The sequence below is a fragment of the Rana temporaria genome, chromosome 3, assembly GCF_905171775.1.
Source record: "Rana temporaria chromosome 3, aRanTem1.1, whole genome shotgun sequence".
NCBI classification, from domain to species: Eukaryota; Metazoa; Chordata; class Amphibia; order Anura; family Ranidae; genus Rana; species Rana temporaria.
In genome coordinates this window covers 44094426-44118257 of record NC_053491.1, presented here as the reverse complement: position 1 = coordinate 44118257, position 23832 = coordinate 44094426, and the positions used below count along the sequence as shown (strand labels likewise).

Genomic DNA, 23832 nt, shown 5'->3' with positions numbered 1-23832 from the left:
CTCCCCTCCCTCCCCCCCCCTCCCTGGCCCACTATTGGCCTGGGAGCCGCTGGTAGAAGACTCATCATCTTCATCCTCGGCTCCTCTTTCGTGGTGGTGCTCAAAGCACTCCATTGACTCCTCCTCCCTCTCCCCCCCCCCCCCAATCAGCCCCCTGATATTCTAGGCTAACCCAAGCCCCACTAGCCCACCCACTCCGGTAAATCTGGAACGGTCAAGTCCATTTTTGAACAGAAATCTTTGAGTTCTTCCGGAAACCTAAGTCGTGCAGTTTTACCCCCCTTTATGCCTATAAGGCACGCAGGAAAACCCCAATGATATTTTATATTTTGTGCCCGCATCAGCTCTAAAAGGGGTTTCAGGTGTCTTCTCCTTTCTAGCGTTTCTTTCGACAAATCAGAAAATATCTGTAGTTCAGTCTCTCTATATTTCAGGGGGGGTTTCCCCCTAAGCCGTCCCCAAATTTCTGCTCTATCGATATAGTTCCTGAAACGTACCACTACATCCCTAGGACCCAGGGCCGGTACAAGGCAGGGGCGGGCGGGGCGAGTGCCCTGGGCGCTACCATTCCGTATAGGAGGGGGGGAGCAGTTCTGACAAACAGGCCGCCGCCCGCCAGACCAGTACACTTGTGTGTCATATAGACTAGTAGTAAGCGCGGGCAGCGGCAGTGGCTGCCGAGTGCGCTCCACACCTCCTGGCTCCCTTTCCTCTTTTTATACATACTCCCCCTATGGAGTCAGTTGGTCCATTCCAGCGGCGTGAGAGCCGCGGTCAGCACAGCACATCGCAAATCAACAAGTGTTAGGGATTGCTGCCCACTCTCTGCACTGACTGCTATCTCCGCCCCCTGTACCTCCCCCTACCTCGCTCCCCCGCCTATTTTGCAGGCACTCTGGAACATCAGTGAGGCGGAGCCTTCTGGCTATAGATGTTTAAGTGGGCGGGATAGACGTCCAATGAGATTGCACCCGCCGGGATGTGGGTGGTGTCATAGTGAATTGAGCAGTGGGGGAGCCGAGTCTCGAGCTAGTGTGTCCGGACGGAGGTAAACTCATCTAGCAGCACATCTTGGATTCACTTGCAGCACCTCTATGCTAAGTCTGCTGATCTACTGCAGCTTAGCATAGAAGTGCTGCCTGTTACAGTAGCTGAGAAATGGGGAGATGTTTTTCTTTTTCATGTAGCAATGGGAGATATTGGGCTCATTAATGATTGCCACTGCCTGTGTTGTATGCCCTCCTGACCCCCCTAGTGTGTGCCCTCCCAACCCATGTACTGTACCCTCCTGATCCCTGCACTGTGCCATCCAACCCCCCCCCGGCATGTGCCCTCCCACTCTTCCCTCTTGACCCCCCCTGGTGTGTGCTCTACCAGCCCCTGCACTGTGTCCTCCTGACCCCCCCTGATGTGTGCCCCCAGCCCCTGTACTGTACCCACCTGACCCCTATATTGTGTCCCCAGCCCTTGTACTGTGCCCTCCCATCCCCCCATACTCTGGTGTGGGCCCTCCTGTCCCCCATATTGTGCTCTCCTATCCACGTGTTGTGCTCTCCTGACCTTGTACTGTGCCCTCCACCCTCTGTACTCTTTTCTCCTGACCCCCCTGATGTGTGCCCTCCCAGCCCTGTATTGTGCCTTACTGACACCTGCACTGTGCCCTGCCACCCCCATACTCTTCCCTCCTGACCCCCCTGGTCTTTGCCCTCCCACGCCCCACCTGTACTCTTTCCTCCTGAATCCCTGGTATGAGGTCTCCCAGCCCCAGTATTGTGCCCCCCTCAGTGGAATCTGTGGACATGTTTCTGGTGTGTAAGTTTGGTACCTCTTTTGTGTCCGCTTACATGTTTTTGGTGCATAAGTATGCTACTTATTGTTTCTCTGCAGGGATATGTTGTAAATACAGTAAATGGATGATAAAAAGATAAAAATTCATTAAAAACTGTAACTTTCAGCCACCAATCAGTGAGCAGTAATAATGTTCAGTAACCTCTAGCAACCAATCAGTGAGCCTGGACCAGTTTTTGGGGTGTAAGGGTGGAGAGTGAAATTGCATGAGGGGGGGGGGGGCAAGAAAATGTTTTCCCAGGGCCCAATCAATAATAAAGACGGCCCTGACAAGGAGCCCGCGTGTGCTACGCTATAGTACTGCAAAGAAGACTACTGACTACTAAAAAGTAAGCAGAACAGAACCTGTTAAAGCAAGTAATTAAATGGCTGTATTTGGGGGGGTAAGCTGACTGAGGTGATCAGCACTTTGTGTTTTTGTGTTTTTTTGAGCCATGCCTTCTCTGACTAGCAAAAAAAAACATCAATTGCAGCCTCACTGTGCCACCACATGCAGCCACTGTGCCACCACATGCAGCCACTGTGCCAACACATGCAGCCACTGTGCCATCAATTGTCGCCACTGTGCCAACACACGCAGCCACTGTGCCAACACACCATCAATTGCCGCCAGTGTGCCCATCAATTGCCGCCAGTGTGCCCATCAATTGCCGCCAGTGTGCGTATCAACTGCAATCAACGCAGCCACTGTGCCCATCAAACGCAGCCACTGTGCCATCAAACACAGCCACTCAGCTGTGCCATCAAACACAGCCACTGAGTGGCTGCGTTTGATGGCACACTGGCTGCGTTTGATGGCACAGTGGCTGCGTTTGATGGGCACACTGGCGCCAATTGATGGGGCAAACTGGCAACAATTTTATCTGCACTTTGTTAATAAAAAATGGCATTGTTAAAAAAAAAGTGTTTGTGTTATTTTGAGCCATGTTTTGAAACAACATTGATTCTTTCTTAAAAATGGGGGGGGGGGGGCGCAATTTGCCATCTTCGCCCTGGGCACCAAATGGCCTTGTCCCAGCACTGCTAGGACCGGATCTTTCTGTCTGTTGGGGGTTCCCCACTCTGTGAACTCTATCGATCTTGAGGGGCTTGGATTCTACTGATCTCTCCAGTAGGGGATTAAAAATTGTGTTCATGATATCTCTGAGATCTTCATCCCTATCTTCTACCACCGATCTGATTCTGAGGTTCTGTCGCCTGTTGCGGTTCTCCTGGTCTTCGATCCTATATGCAGTCAATCGCTGATTTTCGGTCAGGGTCTTAACTTGCTTTTTCAGGGAGTTAATTTCCTGGTCCTGTTCTTCTATTCTCCTTTCCGTTTCGACCACTCTTTCACGCAGCCCACCGAGATCTATTCTTACCTTGTTAATTTCTGTCTTTATAATATTTTCCATGACGTTTTCCATCCTCTGCAACATTGCGTTCATCTCTGCCTTTGTAGGGGGATGTGTATCTTGGGCTAGCTCCTCAGCATTTGTTTGCTCTTGTTCACTTTCTAGTGTCGTTTCACTTCTAGAGCTCTCCGCACTATCTACCCCTTTCTTTTTATCGCTCTTCTTCTTTTCAGTCTTCTTTGCGAGACCTGGACTTTTAAGGGTCCCTTCTTGAGTCATATATTGCTGAATGGAGCTATTCCCCGAATTATTCTTAGTTGGTTTAGTAGTACCGCCTCTCGTAGCTCTATTCATTTTATTGGAGGGTCTGATTCTCTTCCCCAGTTTGGAAACAGCAACTAGGGAGAGGTCCGTGAAGAGGGGTCAATGGAAGGGGGGACCCCAGGACGAGGGTGTCTCCACTGCCAGTCTACCCCTTTTCCCATTCAGGTTTTATCTGTACCAATCACTCAATACCTATTATGGTCGGGCCTGCCGTATCTTCCCGCTTATCCGCTTATCCTCTTATGCTGGGTATGCCAGCGGTGTAGTTTAGGGGTATTTTTCCTCCTTACTCAGGAGTATCCGCCCAACCAAGTGGTAGACTGCTATAGGCCAGCCACCTTTGAGTCCTACTCCAGGTGTATCCTGTAGGGTTGTATAGTTATAACCGCTAAACCGTTGTTACTTCGGGGACAGTATATAACATGTTCTCCCGTGAATCTCGTAAGTCCCAGCCCAGAGTCTCTATAATGGGAAATGCTCCACAAATGTCCTGTGTGATTTAATACTGTGACTGCACCCTGTATGAGGGTATTACACTCCTTAATCAGTAAAGGCTTACTAGGTTTAATACCGGTGATACCGGTTTATCTCTCTTCCTCTTTAGTCGCAGCACTTCATAGTCAGGACTTACTTATCAGAGCTCCCAAGATCGAGGTAATTATTTTATCGGTACTCCCAAAATCAGAGGGGCTCACTGTATTCCATCACAATCACAATTCAACCTTTTCCCTCTTTCCTTTTTCTCTCCCTCTCCCCTTTCTCAGTGTTCCCAAAGTCCAGGCAAGTATTACTCTATATCACCGACCAGATTTACTTATCCGTTCGCCCCAAGTCAGGACCGGTACTATATTATTACAGGGGAGACTCAAAAAAAAAAACAAGAGAGAAAAAAAAACAAAAAAGAAGAGACGAAAAAACAGGGAGTTCTTAATATTTCAGTTTCTCCTTCCCCAGTGGCTTTTATGCCCTTTATGTAGCAATCTTCAATACAGGTACTAGATTCAATGCCTATCTCAGCTGATCCTTCATTACCACATGCAAGTTTAATATCCTGACCAATTACCACCTGTTTCTGTCAGTCCAACCAGGGTTTTTTTTTTTTTTTCCAATAGGGGTTTGACCTAGTGCTGTGTCTTTAAATCATACCCGACTGGTTTATGCAGTGGGGGGGGGGGGCGAGGATGTCCCCGGGGGAGAGGGGGGGGATCGGGACGGCACCCGACCCTGCTCGGCTCTACTGAGCGTCTCACCCAACCGGAGGACCCACGCTTTCTGCCCGCCTGACAGATCCGGCTTCCTCCGCTGCTCTCCTCCTCCTCATATGCAGCTGCTGTGTTCCAAGCCGCGCTCGCCTCTTCACACATCCGGGTGCGTCCTGGGTCTCGGCTGAGCAAAGGGTCGTGTTGCGCCGAGCTAGATCTGCAGCTCCAGTTTTCCGGATGTCAGCCTCTCACGCTGTCATCCTCCGGTCCTCCGGTCGGCTGCTGGTGTCCTCGGATCCCCGCCGCTCGCAACCTCGAGCCATGGAGCGCGCGGCACCTCCCACCCACGCGCTCGTCACGTCCGCATCCGCATCACTGTCTGCCGCACACCTTTCTTATGTATTTCAGCAGTAAGCTCCGCGGTTAGGAGAGGAGCTGATCTATTTGGATGTGGCAGAACCGCGGTTCTCAACTGCTCTTGAAAACTTGAGTGATGGCTGACAGCTGCCTTCTGGCATCACTTAAAGCCGTGTTCCAGCCCAATTATTATTATTTTTTTTTAAAAGTCAGCAGCTACAAACTCTGTAGCTGTTGACTTTTAATAAGGACACTTACCTGTCCAGGGAGCCAGCAATGTCGCCCCCCGAGGCCGATCCGTCTATCGGATCAGGTGCCAGGGCCGCCATTCCAACTAAGGGAAACCAGCAGTGGAGCCTTGCGGCTTCACTACCAGATTCCTACTGCGCATTTGCGAGTCGCACAGCGCTTTATCGGAAGTACACTCGATAAGAAAGAGAAATGAAAAAAATTTAATATCCAAAAACAAGGGGCCAGATTCACGTAGAATCGCGGCGGCGTAACGTATCCTAGATACGTTACACTGCCGCAATTTTTCATCGCAAGTGCCTGATTCACCAAGCACTTACGATGAAAACCTACGCCGGCGGCCTCCAGCGTAAGGCGGGCCAATTTAAATGGGCGTGTGCCATTTAAATTAGGCGCGCTCCCGCGCCGGACCTACCGTGCTTGCTCCGTTTCCGAACTCCCGCCGTGCTTTGCGCGCCGTGACGTCTTTTTTTCGAACGGCGGCACGCGTAGCGTAATTCCGTATTCCCGGACGGCTTACGCAAACAACGTTGATTTTTAAATTTCGACGTGGGAACGACGGCCATACTTTAGACAGCAATACACTTGCTGACTAAAGTTAAGGCACCAAAAAAAAAGTGTAACTTTGCGACGGGAAACTAGACTAGCGGCGACGTAGCGAACGCGAAAAACCGTTGTGGATCGCCGTAACTCCTAATTTGCATACCCGACGCTGGTTTACGACGCGAACTCCCCCCAGCGGCGGCCGCGGTATTGCATCTTAAGATCCGACAGTGTAAAACAATTACACCTGTCGGATCTTATGGCTATCTATGCGTAACTGATTCTATGAATCAGTCGCATAGATAGAACAACAGATACGACGGCGTATCAGGAGATACGGTGACGAGCGATCGCTCGTCATCTGCTGCGGACGGCGCTGGACTCCAGGACAGGTAAGTGTCCTATTATTAAAAGTCAGCAGCTGCAGTATTTGTAGCTGCTGGCTTTTAATATTTTTTTTTTGGTGGAACATCCGCTTTAAGTATGGCCGTCGTTCCCGCGTCGAAATTTGAATATTTTTTTTTTTGCGTAAGACGTCCGTGAATAGGGATGGACGTAACTCACGTCTAAGTTCAAAAAAATACGTCGTTGCGACGTCATTTAGCGCTATGCACGGCGGAAAATTTAGGAACGACGCATGCGCATTTCATTCGGCGCGGGGACGCGCTTTATTTAAATGAAACCCGCCCCCAACCCACCCAATTTGAAATACACCGCCAGAAATACACTACGCCGCTGTAACTTACGGCGCGAACTCGCTGAGGATTCGAAAATGCGCCAGGTAAGGTACGGCGGCGTAGTGTATCTCTAAAAAGCTGCGCCAATGTATTTCTTTCTGGATCTGGCCCACTGTGTGTGTGTGTATATATATATATATATATATATATATATATATATATATATATATATATATATATAATTTTTGGTAGCGAATAATCCACCTTTTTCAGCAATAATTTAAAATGCATATTTAATTAAACCTGTCACTAACCTGGGCGGCTCAAACTAATTGTTTTTAATGCAATTAACCCCAGTATGAAGATAATTAATTTAGAGCTTCCTCTTCCACATTTCAGTATTCTGTCTGTACACTACCCTGGTCTGGAATGGCACTTTACTGTCAGGAAAAAGTATATTACTGCAAATCACAGCTTTCTTTTTATGCCATATGATTTATTAAAATACATAATATGTTTTAATAATATATATATTTTTTCTTTTGCAGATGAATTCAGAAAATCTAAAAGAGGATGGCAACAAGCACTTTAAATCTGGGGACTATGAAGCAGCACTTTCATGTTATACAAAAGCAATGAAAATATCTACCGACACGCAGGATAAAGCAGTACTACACCGAAACCGAGCCGCCTGCTACCTGAAATTGGTGAGATCAGAAAACTGGGGATTTTTGAATGCATCCTTTAGTCATATACTTTTTCTCCATACATTTTTATTAAATTTTTTTTAAACATTTTTAAACCAAGCTCGCACATACACGATATTGTCGAAAGTATTGGGACACCTGCCTTTTCACGCGCATGAACATTAATGGCATCCCAGTCAATATTGCGTTGGCCCACCCTTTGCCGCTTTACCAGCTTCAACTCTTCTAGGAAGACTGTCCACAAGGTTTAAAACTCTGACCAGCTTCCCTGCCCCTGCTCAAGAACAGCATCCCCTCAACACGATGCTGCCACCACCATGTTTCACGGTGGGGGTGGTGTGTTCAGGGTGATGTGCGGTGTTAGTTTTCCTCCACACGCAGCGTTTTGCTTTTAGGCCGAAAAGTAAAATTTTGATCTCATCTGAACAGAGCACCTTCTTCTACATGTTTTCTGTGTCCCCCACATGGCTTCTTGCAAACTGCAAACAGGACTTCTTATGGCTTTCTTTCAACAATGGCTTCTTTCTTCCATAAAGACCAGATTTGTGGAGAGCACAACTAATAGTTGTCCTGTGGACAGATTCTCCCACCTGAGCTGTGGATCTCTGCAGATCCTCCAAAGTTACCATGGGCCTCTTGGCTGCTTCTCTGATTAATGCTATCCTTGCCCGGCCTGTGAGTTTAGGTGGACGGTCATGTCTTGGTAGGTTTGCAGTTGTGCCGTACTCTTTCCATTTCAGTAGATGGATTGAACAGTGCTCTGTGAGATGTACAAAGCTTGGGATATTTTTTTAATAACCTAACCCTGCTGTAAACTTCTCCACAACTTTATCCCTGACCTGTCTGGGGTGTTCCTTGGCCTTCATGATGCTGTTTGTTCACTAAGGCCCCTTTAAATCTGCGGATCCGTTTTTAGACATCCGCTTGCTTAGCAGGGATCGGCTTATCCGGCGGATGACTAGTCAGTCTCTGCTCTCCTCTATAGGGGGATCAGATGAACACGAACCTTCTGTAGATTTTCATCTGATCTGTAAACCGGATGCAAAGTTATGTTTGCATTCGTCACACTATAGCGGAGAGGATCGGATCGGGGCTGATCGGATGTCAGTGGACATGTCACCGCTGAGATCCGACGGTACATGGAGCGCCCATTCAGGTCCGCCTAAAAAAACTGACAGGCGCATCTGAACGGTCCGCACGTGTGAAAGGGGCCTAATAAACAGAACTGCTGTATTTATACTGAGATTAAATTGCACGCAGGTGGACTCTATTTACTAATTAGGTGACTTCTGAAGGCAATTGGTTCCACTAGATTTTAGTTGGGGTTATCAGAGTAAAGGGGGTTTGACTACAAATGCACTCCACACTTTTCACATATTTAGTTGTAAAAAATCTGGAAAACCATTTATCATTTTCCTTCCACCTCTCAATTATGTGCCACTTTGTGTTGGTTTATCACATGAAATCCCAATAAAATACATTTGCGTTTTTGGTTGTAACATGACAAAATGTGGAAAATGTCAAAGGGTATGAATACTTTTTCAAGGCACTGTAGGTCATCGTTTAATTAAAATATTATCTTTTGCAGGAAAACTACACAAAAGCAGAAGAAGATTCATCAAAAGGTAAATGGGTTTCTGCTCACTTCATTTGAACTATCAGTACTTTAGAGAAAGGTGAACCTTAGTTATTAAGGGCAATATAGATGTAAAAGCTTGTCATCAATGTATCTGAGGTGTGAGTTGGAGCATACCTTTAAATCATCAGTGATGGTGAACCTTGACACCCCAGATGTTTTGGAACTACATTTCCCATGATGCTCATGCACTCTGCAGTGTAGCTGAGCATCATGAGAAATGTAGTTCCAAAACATCTGGAGTGCCAAGGTTCGCCATCACTGGGATGGGATGCAGTGGCGGCTGGTGCTCAAATTTTTTGGGGGGGTGCAAACGAAAAAAAAAGAAGAAAAATTGCAGCCTTGCTGTGCCTATCAAATGCAGCCACTGTGCCATCAATTGTCACCACTGTGCCATGCCATCAAATGCAGCCACTGTGCCATGCCATCAAACGCAGCCACTGTGCCAACAATTGTCACCACTTCGCCATGCCATTAAACACAGCCACTGTGCCATGCCATCAAACACAGCCACTGTGCCATCAATTGTCACCACCAGTGGCGGTGCGTCTATAGAGGGCGCTGGAGCGCCGCCCCCTCTGGCTCTCGCACCGCCACTGATACAATAATAACATAGATTTATGCATTGCATGAATCTATGTTATTGTTGCCGGCCGCTGGTCTATTCAGATGGCCGGACCTTGAGCGCCAGCCACCTAAATAACGGCAGCTGGTTGGCTGTGCGGAAGTGCCTATCAGAGCCAGCTGCCCATTGATGCCACTGTGCCAATTGTCCCCACTGTGCCCTTTAATTGTCACCACTGTACCCATTGTCGCCACTGTGCCCATTGATGTCACTGTGCCCTTTAATTGTCGCCACTGTGCCCATTGTCGCCGCTGTGCCCTGTAAAATGCCCCCCCCCCCACCCGGCACTTACCTTTCTGGGAGTCAGCCATCCTCCTTCCTCGTCCCTCGATGTCTTCTCCTGCCCTCGATGACGCTTCAGCCAATCGTTACTGGTAACCAGAACCGGTGAACCTGATTGGCTGAGACGCCTGTCAGTCTTATCCAAGAAACGCACCCCACGTACGTCCCCTGGATAAGCATCTGGAAGGCTGAGGGCTGTACCGCTGGCTCTGATAGGCTCTTTTGCACAGCCAACCAGCTGCCATTATTCAGGTGGCCGGCACTCAAGGTCCGGCCATCTGAATAGACCAGCGGCCGGCAACAATAACATAGATTCATGCAATGCATGAATCTATGTTATTGTATCAGTGGCGGTGCGAGAGCCAGAGGGGGCGGCACACCAGTGCCCTCTATAGACGCACCTCCACGGATGGGAGGGCCAGATTACCACTACAGAATGCTGTAGGCAACCAAACTAATTGGATAACTAAGAGGACCTCTTTTACACAGAACATTTTTACAGAAAAAAAGTGCATCCTTGTCTCTATTATCTATAGCCCTGGTGCCCACTTTTTGTGCAGACCTCAGGGTCCTGCAGACACTAATCTGTGTTTCCCCATCGCCCTGTTATTGTAGTGTTTTGTAGCAGCCTTATGTAATGTGTCTCCAGTCCACTTTCTCCTGAAGCCTGTCACCAGTCTCCACAATTCCTATAGCATGTTCACAGTCTCTCACAGTTTCTTGCAGCATGTCCACAGTCTCTGATCATCTCTTGTATTATGTCCGCAGTCTTTGACCATCTCCTGTACCACGCCTATAGACTTTGACTATATCCTGTTGGGTCTCTGATATTGGATTTTATGTGCGGCCCTTTACTGATGTCAGGGGGCCGCACTTGAGGCCCCTCATATCAAGAAAGTTGATCCCCACTTGTCTATGGGCACAAGCCTACAGTTCCTTCCTAGTCATAAATCTGGTCCTTAACATGACTGCTAAATTTACTGTACACTTTATTTTTATTTTCCTATATTACTTCTATTGTGATAAATATAATTACTGGTAGGATAGCTATTCATGGTGTCCAGATTTTGTATTCGTTGTCAGGGGTGCTCTTGTGCTGTAGAAACAGATCACACAGAGAAATAACATTCTTTTATGGCTGTTTTTTCTTTCTACAGCTATAGAGGTGGATGGCGGTGATGTGAAAGCCCTATTCAGGCGCAGTCAGGCTTTGGAGAAACTGGGACGAATAGACCAAGCGATACTTGATCTTCGCAGGTGTTTGACGCTGGAACCTAAAAATAAAGTATTTCTGGAGGCTGTGAGAAATCTAGGAGTCCGGGCACAAGAAAAGGTATGTCTGGGAAACATTAATTCAGTGTATATGAAATCTGTGTAAACAAGAACTTAAAGTACACGTACCCAGCAAAGCATTAACTAAGAGTGCTTTTACACTGAAAGCGCCCGGGCGTCGGCGGTAAAACGCTGCTATTTTTAGCGGCGCTTTACTGTAGTTTTGCTGTGCTTTTCAGGCGCTAGCAGGGCGATTTTTAACCCCTGCTAGTGGCCGAAAAAGGGTTAAAAGCACCCACAAAGCAGCACTGCAGCAGCATTTTGCCGGCGGTTTGGTGGCACTGTCCATTGATTTCAGTGAGCAGGGGCGCTTTAGGAGCTGTGTATTTACTGCTCCTAAAGCGCTGCAAAGAAGCTACTGACAGGACTTTTTTGGACGCCCTGACAGCGCAGCGCCCCAGTGTGAAGGCACACGGATGCAGCTGACGCTTTTTTCAGGCGCTTTACAGGCGTTTTTATTAACACTAAAGCGCCTGAAAAATGCCTCCAGTGTGAAAGGGGGTCTTAGGTTAGATTATTAGACCCCTTTCACACTGAGGCGCTTTAGTACTAAAAATAGTGCATGTAAATAGCCTGAAAAGCACCTCTAATGCCTCCCCAGTGTCAAAGTGCTTTCACACTGGGGCTGTGCATTTGCGGGACGGGAAAAAAAAGTCTTTGCATCTTTGGGGGGGGGGGGGGGTGTAGTAGCGCTCCTACACCACCCCTGCCCGTTGGAAGGAATGGGCAGCACTTCCGAAGCGCCTGCAAAGCGATTCAGAAGCGTCGCAACACAGGCACTTTTAACCCTTTCTTGGCCGTTAGTGGGGGTCAAAGGTGAAGCACCGCTAAAACTAGCAGCGCTTTATGCCAACAGACCCGCCGCCCCAGTGTGAATGTACCCTTACAGGATTAAAGCCAGCCATAGACGACTAGAATCTCGACCGGTTCAACAGGAGCCGGCTGAGATTCAAACCATGTACGGGCAGGCTGAATGTACCCCCCCCCCCCCCCAACTGAGAGAACACAATAACTCTTCAGGAGCGATTACCCTGTCAACACTAGGGGTGCAACGGATCAAAAAACTCACGGTTCGGATCGCTCCTTGGATCCCCCTCCCCCCAACGGTGTAATGTCCACATCTCCCCCCCCCCCCCCCACGGTGTAATGTCCACATCCCCCCCCCCCCCCCCCACGGTGTAATGTCCACATCTCCCCCCCCCACGGTGTAATGTCCACATCTCCCCACTGTAATATCCACATCATTTTTTTTTTTTTTTTTTTATGTCACAATGTAGAGTATAAGATTTCCTACCATCTGTGCCCAGTCTTGCCACACAGAATCCAGCTCTGAGCAATCCTCTTTTATTGTTCAGTGAAAATGAACAGACTTCCAGATAAAACCCTGTCTAAATACAAAGTCCATTCCCCTCTCCTTGCTTTGAGTGACAGGTTATTTACATATCTAGCTTGGACATGTTTATCATATGTTATGTTAGTCATAATATGAGGTGATCCACAGTAAAAAGTGAGAAATCCACCCCTCCCCCACATAACACATCCTGGTAATATACAATGACCTGTGGATCACCTCATATTATGATTAACATAACATATGATAAACACGTACAAGCTCATTTTTTGTGTCTTTTTCATATATACATAGTTCTCTTAGAAGAATAATTGTATAATTTTTGGTGGATTGTCACTTATTAGTAAACTTGTGGTGGAATAGCACAAGATGATATTTACAGGTGCTAATTTTGGTTTATGGCACATGATTAGGTAGATATAGGTCCCCCACCAGGGTAGCGCAATCCTTATAGGGATTATTGTATAATGGGGTTTTATATTTTCCATGCACATGTCCTTGCATACATAATACATCCTTATGAAATTAAATGAATTATATCCTAGCCGGATTATTTTCTAAAGAAAGTGTGGGCAGATACTTCAAACACAGTCATTGTTCTGCCTCAACTGAAGGAAACGGCATAGTGACTCAAAGTGACCAGCTTTCAACTGATCACAGCAGTTCAGACTACGAGACAACCGCTGACTGGTTGCTGTGGGTTACAGCGTTACAATGTGTGCTCTTAAAGCGGACCTAAACTCAAAATAGTGATGATTTGCTGTTTTATAATAGTCTATATTCCCATCGCACACATTCCTGGAATGGGCTCTAAAATACCGGGCGCTGCAGCAACCACCAGCTGGATACTGGAACGTGCACGGCACAATATTTTTAGCATACCACGGGTCTTAAGGATAAGTTTGAATTTTTTTTATTAAAGAGAGATCACATCGCAAACAAAAAGGTGCAAAAAGCCGCACAGGACTCCTCCATCAGGCAGGCACTTTTTTGTTTGTGATGTGACCCTTCCTTCAATAAATAAACGTTAGAACTTATCCTGAAGGTCCAAGGTGTGCTGGAAAATATTTACTGTGTCTTGCTGTCTTATAAGGAACATCTAGCAATGTAAATTGGCCCAGATTCACGTAGATCGGCGCATCTTTATGCCGGCGTAGAGCGTATCATATGCGCTATGCCGACGTAACTGTGAGAGGCAAGTGCAGTATTCACAAAGCACTCGCTCCCAAACTTGCGCCGGCGTAGCGTAAATTGGCCGGCGTAAGCCCGCCTAATTCAAAGTAGGAAGGTAGTGGGCGTGTTACATTTAAATTAACCGTGACCCCATGTAAATGAAGGGCTGAACGGCGCATGCTCAGAATCACGTCGCATATACGCCCTAAGATACGACGGCTCAATGCGTTCGACGTGAACGTAACCTACGCCCAGCCCCATTCAAGTACGACTTACGCAAACAACGTAAAATCCGACGGCTGTTCCCTGGTCCATACCCCAACATGACTTGCCCCTGCTTTATGAGGCGTAACTTTACTCCGGACGTACGTATTACGTAAATGTCGTAGATTACAGCGACGGGCGCAAGTACGTTCGTGAATCGGCGTATCTCGGTCATTTGCATATTCGACGCGTAAATCAATGGAAGCGCCCCTTGCGGCCAGCGTAAATATGCGCCCAAGATACGATGGCGTAGGAGACTTACATCGGTCGTATCAAGCCAAAATTCAGGCGTATCTTGTTTCCTGAATCCGGCGCATAGATACGACGGCGCATCCTAGAACTTACGCGGCATATCAGAAGATACGTTGGCGTAAGTCGTACGTGAATCTGGGCCATTGTGCTTAAGGCTGGCCATAGACTGTTAGAATCTTGGCCGATTCAGCAGGAACCAGCTGATATTCGAACTGTGTATGTGCAAGCTGAATGTACCAAGTTGATCGGGTTCAACCAGCCTGTCAGATTTACTTGCGATTATCACTAGCGGCAACTGTAGCTGCTAGCAATAATCGCAGTATTTTCCCAACGGGGCGGCTCCCCCCCACCCTGGGAGAATACAATTTCTCAGCATGAGGGGTTCCACTGTCAACATTGTCTGTGTTGATGTGGGAATCGTACACATTTCTTTCCTGCAACCCATTGTTGCAAGAAAGAAAATTTTCACTTTCTATGGCCTGCCTAGGCAGTGCCCTGAAAAATATAATTTTTTTTTCTTTTTTTTGTTCCGCATTCCACCTGAAAAAAAGAAATGCACATGCTGATTAGGGATGAGCTCCGGCGTGTTCGCACAGTCCACGTGCAGAGCCCGCCAGGAAGTCTGCATGGCGCTGCGCTAATCACAGCCAGGGAGACATTGTCTCAATGCGCGACTGCAGAGATCGAGAAATGTCTCCCGGCGGGCTCTGCCCATGGACTGTGCGAACACGCCGGAGCTCATCCCTAATCCTGATTATTTGACTGGGCCTGGACACTCCTGTTCTGCAGCCTAAGAGCTGCATATCTGCAGTGTGAGAGCATCTAATTCACTGCTGCCTGTGATTCTTAAGCCTCGTACACACGATCGGATATCTGATGGAATCTAATCCGATGGATTTTTTCGTCGGATATCCGATGAAGCTGACTTTCATCAGTCTTGCCTCCACACTATATCAGTCAAAAATCCGATCGAGTCCAACGCAGTGACGTAAAACACTACGACGTGCTGAGAAAAATGAAGTTCAATGCTTCCGAGCATGCGTCGACTTGATTCTGAGCATGCATAGATTTTTGACCGATGGACTTCCATACAGACGATCGTTTTTTTTCTATCAGTTTTTTATCCATAGGAAAAATTTAAAACATGTTCTATTTTTTTTCACAGATGGAAAACAAACTGATGGGGCCCACACACGATCGGTTTGTCTGATTAAAACGGTCCATCGGTCTGTTTTCATCGGAAAAAACGATGGTGTGTACAGGGCTTAAGTCTAGTAAGATTTGGCAATGCCACTATGTCTTTGCCAATTGCTCTCTGGACTTGTTGGAAAGGAAGCCATACATGAAAACCCGAAGTGCATGCCACTTCCTATTTTTGCTTCACTCATTTTGTGGATCTGTTCTTTTTTTGCACCTCTTCAGTTACGTTCTGAGTATTGGCCCACCTGTCATCAGATCACCATTATTTAGGGGGGTGGGGGTGCAGCTCTGACGTGAGAAAGCAAAGTCGCTACTCTTTTAAGTAGGGGTGCAACGGATCAAAAAACTCACGGATCGGATTGATCCTCGGATCAGGAGTCACGGATCAGATCATTTTCGGATCAGCAAAAAAAAAAAAAAAAAAAAATCTTGTTACACCCACCAGAGTTTTAGATTTCACAGTTATTCTTCTCAACACAAAACGGAGCTTATGTGCTTAAATACAGTGTTTGGAAATCCGACAGACTGTTTATTGCTAATGTGACAGAACACCTCTGATTTTTACATTAAATTTACCATTTAAACAGTCCGTCGGATTTACAAATACTGTATTTAAGGGTATAAGCTCTGTTTTGTGATGAAAATAACTGAATCTAAAACTCTGTTGGGTGTAATGAAAGATGTCCACTTGCCCCCATGTCCTCCCATTACAGATGCAGCTGTTAGGGGGGCCTCTCCACAAATACCTCTGGCCCCTTATCTCCCTCTGTCTTGCTATTTTCAGATTGAACATTACAACATTACAATGCTTACTAGGGGTGCAACGGATCTCCTACCTGCAGGAGCTCACAGATGCTGTCTCCACATGTCTGCAGTGAGCGCGCTGTGCGGGGAGGTGTGTCACGCTATGCATTGGGCTCTGGCAAGCACAAGGGGGTGGAGCAAGATGGCCGCCGCTCCGGAGCTAGGCCGAAGCCGGGGACTTTCCTATGGCCGAGGCTCCGGAGCGCTCCGCGGATCACGTGGTGTGCCGATCCGAACGGGGTGGCCCATTTGAATCACGGATCGGTGACGATCCGTTGCACCCCTACTTTTAAGATGCCAGCCTTCACATAGCGAGACGATGTAGAACAAGGCATGTAGTAGGGAAAAGATCTGCTGCAGGGAGCCTACAAGCAAACCCCTTGACTAGTCCTTCACCCTCTGCTTGCCTTTTTTGGGCACACATTCTACAGTAAAGGTCCACTTTAAGTTTTAATATTGTAGAAAATACACCTCACTGTGCCCATGCCTCACTGTGCCCATGCCTCACTGTGTCCATGACCAGACTTGCGTTTAACATGGGTTTATATAGAAGGGGTGCCCGGCTTTAAAAAATCGGTGCTTCCCAACCGTAGGTCCCCCAGACAGCATTGCACACTTGTAGAGGGGAACTGGCGCTACATGTGTGCCAAGTTTTGGGTCCAGGGGCCCTGCGGCCTGTTGGTACCGGGTCCCCAAAGCTACCGGAGAAATTATCGTTTAACATGGCAATCTATGAAAGGGGTGCGCGAATTTGAAAAATCGGTGCTCCCCGACCGTAGGTCCCCTGGACAACAAGCTTTGCATACGTGTAGAGGAAGAGTGGGGCTATATGTGTGCCAAGTTTGGGGTCCAGGAGACCTACGTCCGGCTATTACCGGGTACCCAAAAATCTGGGAGATCGGCTTCGACTCGAGTATATACGGTAAGGTGATTTTTTTTTTCTTTTTAAAAAAGCACATAGTATAATAGGGGGGGGGGGGGGGAGAGTATCTTTAATCTCCTTTCTCGCTGCATGAATTTGCTATTTACAGTATATCAGTCTTAATTTAATTTACCTGGCAAATCACATTCAGTTATAATATTGAAGTTTATTTAACTGTTCTTTGTAGGAAGCAATAAACGGCTTGGTGATTTCTACTCCTGCACTCCCATATAACCGTATTTTTCTTCTGACAGGTGCAGCTCATGTCCTCCACAGATTCCCGCGTGGACCAAATGTTCCGCATTTTGCTTGACCCTGATGAGAAAGATGTTGAAAAGCAGCAGAAGGTACTTGCTAATTGGCACAGACTTGCTGCTGGGTTAAAGTTGCTAAATATCAGATTCCTCACCAAAGCTGCTGGTTTTTACATCATCAGTGTATCATGCTCTGATCCTGTCAGACACAAAGCAATTTTTGAGACAAAATCCTTGGATTGGACAGGATTACTGGCAAGGATAGTTCTCGTGTGACCTTCGCCTATAGCAGCTTTGGAACTTTAGACTTCTTTGTGTCCTTAATAGAAGCTTACTGCTGATGCTCAGGATACAAAGAATAATGACCTCTGCCGTGTGTTTGTTTGTTTTTTTGGTTCACTTTTCTTTTCAAGTTTTTTCGCTGTTTTTATAGGACACATTCTACATTGTATGTACCAGCAGTGTTGCCAACCGTCCGTATTTTTACGGACAGTTTGTAAAAATGGGCACCCCCCCCCCCCCCCCCCCCCCCCCACGTTCGTAAATGTCCGTGGTCGCGGGAATGTGCCAGTAAAAATAACCGAGATCGGTTCAGCTTGGAACTGCTTGGAGATTGGAGGCAGGGGGTGATGGTGGCTGTGGTGGCACCGCAGAGGGGGAGGGAGGCATGGGGGCAATGGAGGCAGGGGGAGATTGGAGGCAGGGGGAGATTGGAGGCAGGGGGTGTTAGTGGCAGAGGGTGTTAGTGGCACCGCAGAGGGGGATGGTGGCACCGCAGAGGGTGGGGGATGGAGACAGGGGTTGTTGGTGGCACCGCAGAGGGGCATGGAGGCAGGGGACAATGGAGGGAAGGGTAATTGGAGGCAGGGGGCCTAGGGGCGTTTGAAGGCAGGGGGAGGTTGGAGGCAGGGGGAGATTGTGGCACCACAGAGGGGGGTGAAGGCAGGGGGTGTTGGTGGCAGAGGGGGATGGATGCAGGGGGTGATGTGACTAAATAATTTGCCCTTATTATATCGAAAATAGCAAAAATATGTTTTTTTACCTTAATATCTACCTTAAATCACATTGCTATTTGCCTAGCGTACTTGTTTGTAGCCTAAATACTGAAATTTGCACCTAAAAATGTAATTTAGTAACTTTTGTGAAATGCCAGTAAAAACATGGCTGCACCAGTAAATTTTGGTTGTTGTGCCAGTAAATTTCAATCTGGTAGGTTGGCAACACTGTGTACCAGTCAGGATGTCTGTGATGACACAACCAATGTAACAGCAGGATAAATGGAGCATGTCTTTAAAATCCGTGACATATTATCTTTTCTCTATTTATTTTTTTCTAGCAATGCCAGCAGAGCAGGTTTTAAACCAACCTGTGCTGCAAAAAATAGGGCGAGGAAAGTGAAAAAAGAGCACTGGACCCAAAGGGTTATTTTACTGGTATTATTTAAACCTTAAAGTGGTACCAAAGATTTACATTTAAAAAAATAACAAATATGTCATACTTGCCTCCACTGTGCAGATCGTTTTGCACAGAGTGGCCACAATTGTCCTCTTCTGGGCTCCCACGGCGGCTCCGCCCTGCAATAGATAACCCCCTCTGAGAAGCTCTCTCTCGAGGGGGTTACCTTGCGTGCTCGGTCCCGTGTCATACACTCGGCGTACATAGCCGCTGAGTGTATGACCCAGCCCCTGCCCCCCGGCGGCCTTGTCATTGGATTTGCTTGACAGCAGCAGGAGCCAATGGCTGCGCTGCTATCAATCTAACCAATGAAGAGCCGAGAAGCCGTAGGGAGAACGACACAGGATCGTGCCCATGGAAATTCGGGGCTCAGGTTAGTAAAACAGGGGCTTGGGGGGGCTAGACAGTGCAAGCATAGGATGCATTAAGGTGAAAAAGCACAAGGCTTTACAACCCCTTTAACCTCTTGGCGCCAACCATACGCAAATAAATGTGGCCTCTCGGTGGGTGGGCCTTAACGCTGAGCGGCCGCATATTTGCGTACCAGCACAATTACCGTCAGTGAATGGAAAGTTCAGATCATGTGACCGCAGTGACAGACAATCACGGCAGCCACATGAACATAAACCCTGCCGGCATCTGAAACCTCTTAAAGAGGCAGGAGGCGCTGGCCTCAAGGGGTTAACCACTTCAGCCCCGGATCATATTGCTGGTCAAAGACCAGGCCACTTTTTGCGATTCGGCACTGCGTCGCTTTAACTGACAATTGCGCGGTCGTGCGACGTGGCTCCCAAACAAAATTGGTGTCCTTTTCTTCCCACAAATAGAGCTTTCTTTTGGTGGTATTTGATCACCTCTGCGGTTTTTAGTTTTTGCGCTATAAACAAAAATAGAGCGTCAATTTTGAAAAAAATGAATATTTTTTACTTTTTGCTGTAATAAATATCCCCCAAAAATATATAAAATTCCTCCAGTTTAGGCCGATACGTATTCTTCTACATATTTTTCGTAAAAAAAATAAATCGCAATAAGCGTTTATTGATTGGTTTGCGCAAAAGTTATAGCGCTTACAAAATAGGGCATAGTTTTATGGCATTTTTTTTGTTTGTTTTACAATTAATGGCGACGATCAGCGATTTTTAATCGGTACTGCGACATTTTGGCAGACATTTCGGACACTTTTGACACATTTTTGGGACCATTGGCATTTTTATAGCGATCGGTGCTATAAAAATGCTTTGATTACTATGCCACTGGCAGGGAAGGGGTTTACACTAGGGGGCGAGAAAGGGGTTAATTATGTTCCCTGGGTGTGTTCTAACTGAAGGGGGGGTGGGACTGACTTGGGGAAATGACAAATCGCTGTTCATACATTGTATGAACAGCCGATAGGTCATTTCCCCCCATGACAGGACCGGGAGCTGTGTGTTTACACACACAGCTCCCGGTTCTCACTCTGTAACGAGCGATCGCGGGTGCCCGGTGCCCCTATTGGCTGCTCGGCGAGATGACGTAATATTACATGATCTCGCCCAGCAGAGCCGACCTGCCGCCGTAAAACTGCGGCGACTGGTCGGCAAGCGGTTAAGGTAATGAAGTTGGTGTAAATGATTTCGTTTTCTCGGGCAGGCAGCTTCTACACTCTTGAGGATCTCCACAGTCCTTGGCTTGTAGTGCAATGTAACGAGAATTGGAATTGAAGCGCCACACCACTGCTAAGAGGTCCAGATACAACTTTATTGCATTAAAAGTCAGAGGTACTATCCAAAAAAGTAGCCAACGTGTTTCGGGGGTCCAAGCACCCCCTTGATCAGGGCTTGACTGGCAACAATGTAAACAAGCCAGAAGTGAACTGGACCTACTATGGTATTTTTTCCAGTGTGAGAAACGCAATGCTGGCAAGTAAAGATCTATGTTCTTATCAGGTGTAATTGATTCAGAAGGTATTGGAACCATTGGATCAGCAGGACAATCAACTAGCATTTTTAGAATGAAAGACGGTACCTGAATTTTTTTTGACAGCACTGGATTCTTTAAAAAGTTTTTTAATTTCCAATACTAAAATATGATACAGTATCCACATGTTGGGTTATACTTGAACCACTTGCTAATTGCCCTTTACCAGTTTTACTGCTACAGAGGCAGAACGGCAGTCTGCCTATGTAAACAAGGCAGATTACCGATCTGTCAGTAGGGAAGGCATGGATACTGTGTTCCTGCAAAGCACGGACAAGGATCCATGTCTTCCCCTAGTAAAAGGACCTTCCACGCTATGCAGAAATGAGACTTATTTTGCGCACTTTAGCTTTAGTAAATAAACCCCTTAGTGTCCCATTTGTCCTCCGCAATATCACAGTCCCACTATAAGTCGCTGATTGCCGCCATTACTAGTAAAAAAAAATGAATAAATAAAAATTCCATTATTATATCCCATAGTTTGTAGACGCTATAACTTTTGCGCAAACCAATCAATATACGCTTGTGTTTTTTTTTTTTTATCAAAAATATGTAGCAGAATACATATTGGCCTAAATTGAAGATATTAGATTTTTTTTTTTTTTTTTTTTTATTGAATATGTTTTGTAGCAGAAAGCCTGTTTTTTGTTTGTTTTTCAAAATTGTTGGTCTTTTTTTTATTTATAGTGCAAAAAAAAATAAAAAATGCAGAGGTGATCAAATACCACAAAAAAAAGCTCTATTTTTGGGGGAAAAAGGACATCAATTTTATTTGGATACAGCATCGCACGACCGCTCAATGGTCAGTTAAAGTAACGCAGTGCCGTATCGCATAAAATGGCCTGAAAGGGGGTAAATTCTCCAGAGCTGAAGTGGTTAAATTAATTTCAGTTTGCATTTCATTGGATAACAATAGCAACATAAATGATCTGACAATTTAGATGGACTGGAATATTATAGGAGCCATAAAGGTTACCAAAGAATTATGATTGGGAGAAAGAGGTGGGAACACCAAGTTAAATTTGAATACTTCATTCATCTTTTATTTGCAGGCGGCACAGAATTTGGTGGTCTTGGCTCGAGAAGATGCTGGAGCAGAGAAGATATTCCAGAGCGATGGTGTCCGTCTCCTGGTGCGACTATTGGACACTAAGAAAGCAGACATGATGTTGGCTGCTCTGAGGACCTTAGTTGGTCTCTGCACTGGTCATCAGCCTCGAGTAAGTTTACACTCCCATTAAGGTTATTTTTTATTTTTATTTTATTCTTTATTACTTGTGTAAGTTAAACAGCATTGTAAGTTTCAAAATTGCCATAGATTGATGGAGATGGAGCAGATTTTCTCAACCTTTTCAACACAAAGGAACCAGGACCATTTTTACGGCAGGGCAAAGGGGGAAGTTGCCCTGGGCCCCATCATTGTTGTCGGGCCCAAAGCAGCTGCCGCATACTTGCCAACTATCCCAGTTTAAATTCCCTTGTTACTTGAAGTTTTAGTCCCGTGCTGTGTCCCGATATCTCAGTGTAAAATTCTGTTGCTGCTTCCCAGCTCTGCCCTATTGCCATGTACAGATGACTCACCTGCAGACCCTGTGTTTACATGTAAATAACCTGCATTGATATGTAAATAGTGGCAGCATTAATATGTAAATATCCGCAGGCAGCAGCATTGATATATAAATAGAGGCAGCAGTCATATGTATATCATGTCCCCCTGAGGCCTCGTACACACGACCGTTTCCTCGACAAAATCCATCAAGAAAAATGCTGGCAGAGCTTTTTTGCCGAGAAAAACGGTCGTGTGTATGTTTTTCGTCGAGAAAACTGTTGTGGATCTCGACGAGAAAAAAAGAGAACATGTTCTCTTTTTTTTCTCGTCGGGAGTCTCAATTTCCTCATAGCATTTCTCGTCGGGCTGGTTTACGACGAGAAATACGTTTGTGTGTATGCTTAGAAACCTGCACATGCTCAGAATAAAGTATGAGACGGTAGCGCAACTTCGGTAAAAGTAGCGTTCGTAATGGAGATAGCACATTCGTCACGCTGTAACAGACTGAAAAGCGCGAATCGTCTCTCACCAAACTTTTACTTAACACGCAGTAACATGAGATTAGCAAAAGCAGCCCCAAGGGTGGCGCCAGTGGAATCGAACTTCCCCTTTATAGTGCCGTCGTACGTGTTGTACGTCACCGCATTTGAGAACGGCGAGATTTTGCCTTGACAGTGTGTACGCAAAGAAAGCTTGACAAGATTCTCGACAAGCCTGACAAGAACCTCGTCGAGGAAAACGATGTTTCATTTACGACGAGATTCTCGGTCGTGTGTACGAGGCCTGAGTTGGAACCCTTCTTTAAGAGAACATGGTGCCACTGCACCCTGAATTTTGGTGCATGTGCCTACGCACATCTCAACCGGTGCATGAGGGTGTCGTTAATAATTAATGGCATTTTTGTGTATCTTCTAAAGGGCAGGATGTTTCTGTGGTGTCAGGAAAGCGATTTTTGCATGTATTCCCGACACGCACAAATGTGAACGCAGGCTAAATGGTCAGTGTAAATCTTCTCATAACATTAGGGCTTGGTGTACAATCCTTTCATTCACATTAATGGCCAGTGTTAAGGTCCCCCTTACATTAGTGGTCAGTGTAAATTCCCACTACATTGGTGACCAGTGTAGAAACTCCTCTTTATATTGGTAATCGTTAAAAAAAAAAAAATCCAAACTTTTGTGGTCAGTTTCGAATGGTAACCAATCGTAATCACTGCCTGATCTGATTCAGTAAACCGATTTTGCGTCTAGCTGCTAATGTATGTCTCAAAGCATGTGGAGAGCAAAATTGCATGGAAGAGGGGGCCCAAGAAAATTTTGCCCAGGGTCCAGTCAATATTAAAGATGGCCCTGAGTGGAACCCTTGAAATAACTTTCCAATCTCGGGGAGCCCCTGCTAATAATTACTATGGGCCAGATTCACAGAGCGAGTACGCCGGTGTATCTACTGATACGCCGGCGTACTTTCAAATTACCCGCGTCGTATGTTTAGTTTGAATCCTCAAACCAAGATACGACGGCTTTTGGCTTCGATCCG

The 23832-nt window shown here is 46.5% G+C and overlaps 1 protein-coding gene across 1 annotated transcript in view; it reads left to right on the top strand.

Moving 5' to 3' along the window:
• The window catches only part of UNC45A (unc-45 myosin chaperone A), an 81117-nt gene that overhangs the window by 20694 nt on the left and 36591 nt on the right, over nucleotides 1-23832 (top strand). The window contains exons 2-6 of the mRNA XM_040342480.1: nucleotides 7083-7241; nucleotides 8830-8866; nucleotides 10942-11117; nucleotides 17337-17429; nucleotides 21800-21967. Coding sequence (XP_040198414.1) covers nucleotides 7083-7241; nucleotides 8830-8866; nucleotides 10942-11117; nucleotides 17337-17429; nucleotides 21800-21967 — 633 coding nt within the window. The remainder of the gene's footprint in view (nucleotides 1-7082; nucleotides 7242-8829; nucleotides 8867-10941; nucleotides 11118-17336; nucleotides 17430-21799; nucleotides 21968-23832) is intronic.